The 4,723-nt window shown below is 48.8% G+C and overlaps 1 protein-coding gene across 1 annotated transcript; it reads left to right on the top strand.

The window, feature by feature from the left end:
- Nucleotides 1–2,125: 2,125 nt before the first annotated feature.
- On the top strand, nt 2,126–4,244 carry cdca4 (cell division cycle associated 4). Its single transcript, XM_068751763.1, has one exon. The coding sequence runs from the start codon at nt 2,126–2,128 to the stop codon at nt 3,029–3,031; it is 906 nt and encodes a 301-aa protein (XP_068607864.1). The 3' UTR covers nt 3,032–4,244.
- The last annotated feature ends 479 nt before the right edge of the window (nt 4,245–4,723 follow it).

Genomic DNA, 4,723 nt, shown 5'->3' on the forward strand with positions numbered 1-4,723 from the left:
TAGCTAAAGAAAATATCTGTTTATTGACGTTTTAGCGAACTTTCGGCGTTTTACACCAGAATGATACAGCATCTTCAAAGCCTGGTCGATGCCCGGCGGTGATGACGTTGCTGTTATTATTGATTACTTATTCCCTGATGTCAGGTTTTTGAACATCATGTGTGTTAGCATTTGCTTGTTGACATTGAGAATGAATTCTCTTTTAAAGACATTAGCGGGATGTTGCAGGTTTAATCAGACTTTACGATCAATATACAGTGAAGTATTTATTGATACATCCTGACGGCGTTGAGGTTTCAGTGTCAACTTTCTCTTCTGGATCGTTAAATCAGTGGGATTCAGCAATTTTGGTTTTTCTGGAAGATTTATTTGAAACTATTGACATTTAATGATCAAGAGAATAGCAGCCCTGGTCCTGTTTGTTATTTGGTAATTAATTTATTCTCGATTGACCTAATGAATGGAAAGGTGTGTGATGTTTGTCTGTTGCTCCAGGTACATGCAGGTCGATGCGGGGCTTCTTTATCAATAAAGTACTCTTCAAGTCATTGATAATGTTCTGGTTTATGATAGTGCGAGTTAACCAAGTTTCCATGTTGGTTGTGTGAGATTTAAGATGTTCTAACCCATGGTGTTCAGAAACCACATTTGTCCACACGATTGTAAAAGGGAAAGACAAGCGGGATGTCCAGAAGTGTCTTTAATTGTGTTCCGTGTTCTCCCTCTCAGGTTGTGGGTCTTCCCGCTGGTGTTAAATGTTCCTTTAGGGAGCTCGTGAACTTTAGTGTCTCTTGTTTAACAGGGGCCGGCGTAGAGCCACGGCACAAGGAGACGACGTATGTCCAGAACGATTTCTCACCCTTTGTGTTTTAGATCTACAAAAACCCTGATAAACAACCTTTTCTCCCTTCGTTCTGTCCGCTGTCAGGAAATGCTATTCTATTATTAGCTCCACTACTTTGTTGGTATGGGTAAAACGTTTTAAACGTGCTGCTGATCCTTTGCTCAACCAGATGAAGACGGTGTAATTCAAGCTCTGGTTGTGTCCTCTATGAAGGGGGAAGGAAATGTGTTCCTGATTATAACGCACGTAAATATCAACTACTTTTAGAACGCTAAATGATGTTTGTCATCCCCGTTGTTGGCTTTTAACACCTTGATGTGTTCTGAATTCATTTTGAGGTCCACACAGATTACAGGACTCACCCTTTGCACCCTCGGGTGACTTTTAGAGAACTTTTGAACTGATGGTGAGCTCTTGTGGTAAAACCCGGCTCTAGCTGTGAACCATCGTGTGATTAGTTGGAGTCCAACATGCGTCTGCGGAGTTTGGTTTGGCGTTTTCTGATTATTTCATGGAAACAATGATCACAAATAGAAATGTAGTTGAAGTGGAACCGTTCTCCCAGATGCCCCGCCCACAGCTTTCCATAGAGGAGACACAGTTGGATGCTGCTTGTGGAAAGTTCTGTGCCGCAGGCTGCTCTTCAGAGCTCAGCTTCTGTACTTGCAGCCTGTTTTTTGGGAGACAGGCGGCCTTTAATGCCGGCCGGCGTGTCATGAGCCACATGTTTTACCCCTCAAACGCAGCTTATTGATTAGGATCTGTTCTTGATCACAGGTGGCAGAATACAAGTGCTGTTTTTTCTTTTCTGACTTGGATACAGCGTGGGCATTTAGTTGGTCACCATGCTATTTTCGGTGGCTCAGTGGTCTGTTCAAAGTGTGGTTGTTCCGCCCAGCAGGAGTTTTGCCTCAGACTGGCCTAAAAAGGGCAGAAATGGTGCTGAACAAAAGCTGCTTGTCGCTCGTACAATAGTAGCGGCCGAGCTGCGTTGCTACTGCCTGCGCCTCGCAACAGGAAAGGGGAAAGGTAGCGCAAAGTCTAAGACAGAGAAACAGCTAGAAACACTTCAGTCACAGCTGCTGCTGAGCAGATCAGAACCCTATTGCCCTCATGCCTCACGTAACTGTACGCCACATAGCGTCATGCCGTCACACGTGCACGTGTTTAATTACACAGGTAGTTTGTGAACTTCACTGATTGGCCAGTGCTTGTGAAGTCTGTTCCGATATGTGACTTCTGTGTTTCCCTCTTGATGCCATCTCCACAGAGAGAGACAACATGTTCCCGAAGGGCACCAAGCGCAAGTTCTCAGACCCCGGAGAAGAGCCGGCCTCCAGCGGTGACCACGCCCCCCCGTCATCGGCGGTGGCCCGGACGCTGTCGTCCTCCTACAGCCTGCAGCGGCAGTCGCTGCTCGACATGTCGCTGATCAAGCTGCAGCTGTGCCACATGCTGGTGGAGCCCAACCTGTGTCGGTCGGTGCTGATCGCTAACACGGTGCGGCAGATCCAGGAGGAGATGACGCAGGACGGCACCTGGCAGATCATGACCCAGGCCCTGGCGGCCGCTCAGTGTCCACCCGACCGCCTGGTGGCGACGGAGGTTCTGTGCCGGCAGGCGGACGCAGCAGCTCAGAGCCCCAAGCCCCCGTCGGTGGCTGGGCTGGAGGAAGGCTACAGTTCAGAGGAGGTGGTGATGGAGGGAGACGTGGAGACGGAGGTTACCATGTCAACCTTGTCGGCCGCCCCCCCCCAGCTGTCTTCTGCTTCGTATCTGGCAGGTCCCTTCGTTATGGGGCCCTGCTGGCAAGAGGAAGAAGAGGACGGTGAGTGTGAGGAGGATGAAGAGGACAGCGAGGAGTGCGTCTCGGAGGGAGAGGAGGGAGACCAGGACCCCCTGAGTGCAGATTCCAGGACAGGGGAGCAGGTTTTTGGGACGTTTGAGATCAAGCATCCGGCCCCACCACCTGATCCTGTGCTTGACGAACTGTTTTCGGACGTGGACCCGTCCTACTACGACCTGGATACGGTTCTGACAGGCATGCAGAGCGCCCCAAAGATGGGGCCTTACGACCTGCTCGAAAGCCTTTCCTCTCACGGGCCGACGGCCCTGAGCTCCAGCGCGAGCTGCAGGTCGGACCTGAACGAACTGGACCACATCATGGAGATCATAGTGGGCTCGTGAGACTCGGAACGCTCTTGTGGCCTGTGCTGATCCCCGCAGGCTCTCCTCAGATGGTGCACGTTCCAGAGGGGGTACTGTTACGCTCGCAGGACGTTGCAGATTGTGGGTCGCGGGGTCTGGGTCAGAAGCCATCCTGGGGCGGGGCCGTTGGCTTCATACTCTGGTCGGTATCACTATCCGGTCAGAGGTCGTTACCGTGATGCGTTCTTGTTGCCGTGTGTCCTCCATCGACGGCGGTTCGGTCCATTTCTATTTATTGTCACTGGACCGAGGAACTGTCGTCACGCTACGTGCAGCAGAAACCTGAACCAATTGTAAATCCAAATCTATGAATCGATGCGTATTTTCCTAAAGATCTGAGCAACTATGAATGGAATATATGTGTGTGTATATATACGTATGTGTATATAGAAATATATTTTTTGCATTATACAACTGGGGACTCTGCAAGTATGATTTGGTATTTTCCTGTAGCCACACTCCAGACAGTGTCTTCCCATGGTTTGGTGTAGAAGTCGACTCGCGTTGTCACACTTTATAGCCGCTGTTTTTTTCTTCATTTCTCAAAGCTTTATGCGGTGCAGGGAGCTAACGGTGAACGGCCGTGGGCTTCCTGCACCGCTTCACCACGGGGCGATCAAGAAGCCATATATCGTTCTCTCGCCTGTTCGTGCTGCAGACGAGGACTTCTGGGTGTCGAGCCGACCTAATTTATTGTGTTATTTATTGTATTTATTATATCGAGGTACAGACATGCCACATCGACTTCAAATCAACCACGAGGCCTGATGAAATGTCACCCCCCCAGTTTTGTAGAAACGCGTTACCTTCTTAATCCTCATTTTTATAATTGTTAATAACTCCAGATCACTATGCAGCTCTGTCATACGTGTCTCAAAATGATTGTATACGACTCCAATGTCCTTTAATTCCTTTATGCAAACAGTTGCCTTTCTCCTGAAGATGTGAAAAAGCAGATGCATTTTTCTAAATTGTTCCTCATCGTGATGAAGAGAAACTCAGGCAAACAAAAATCCAGTATTACGGACGCGCTTAAACCTTCCCACACACTCCTGAAGGATGTCACTGGTCTGAATGGGAGCTAGAACGTCAAAGACTAATTACCGTTGTAAAATGTATGCATTTTTTTATATTAAGGAAAAACATTGTAGCATCTTTGTAAATATTTTTTATAATAAAAGGTGCAACTGATTGACTGGCGTGTTACTTTGTCAGAGCGACTGAGCTAACGGCACCTGTTCTGACCCGTTTGGGACTTGGGTTGGCCCTTTATTAATACGCCTCACAGAATCAGCTTCATGTGGGTTTGAGTCCGAAACTTCAGATATCGGTCGATAAATGACGAGAGAAAGTATCAATGTTCAGCAGCGATGGACGAGGAGCCGGCAGGAACGTCCGGTTTCCCTTCTCCCGTCCTCGGTGAGTCGCGTGTCCCTTTAAGAGGCGTTCGGGTGCACGCGGTAAATCTCAGACTGATGTGAGGTTGCTTTGATAATGTCTTTCTTCTTTTCTTCTACAGAGCCCGTGATCGCGGTGCGCGTCCTTTATCATGTTCGATCGGCGCGCGGGCGGAGGCGGGGACTCGATCATGGGGGACTGACTAGTCACAATGGCGTCTCCGGCGTCATCAGGAGCTCCTCTTTTAAACCTCATTTGCCCTCCGTTCTGTCT

Source organism: Brachionichthys hirsutus, chromosome 18 (genome assembly GCF_040956055.1).
Source record: "Brachionichthys hirsutus isolate HB-005 chromosome 18, CSIRO-AGI_Bhir_v1, whole genome shotgun sequence".
In the NCBI taxonomy this organism is placed as follows: Eukaryota; Metazoa; Chordata; class Actinopteri; order Lophiiformes; family Brachionichthyidae; genus Brachionichthys; species Brachionichthys hirsutus.

Coding starts and splice junctions, on each gene's coding strand:
- cdca4 (XM_068751763.1), top strand. CDS start 2,126: ATGTTCCCGAAGGGCACCAAGCGCAAGTTCTCAGACCCCGGAGAAGAG.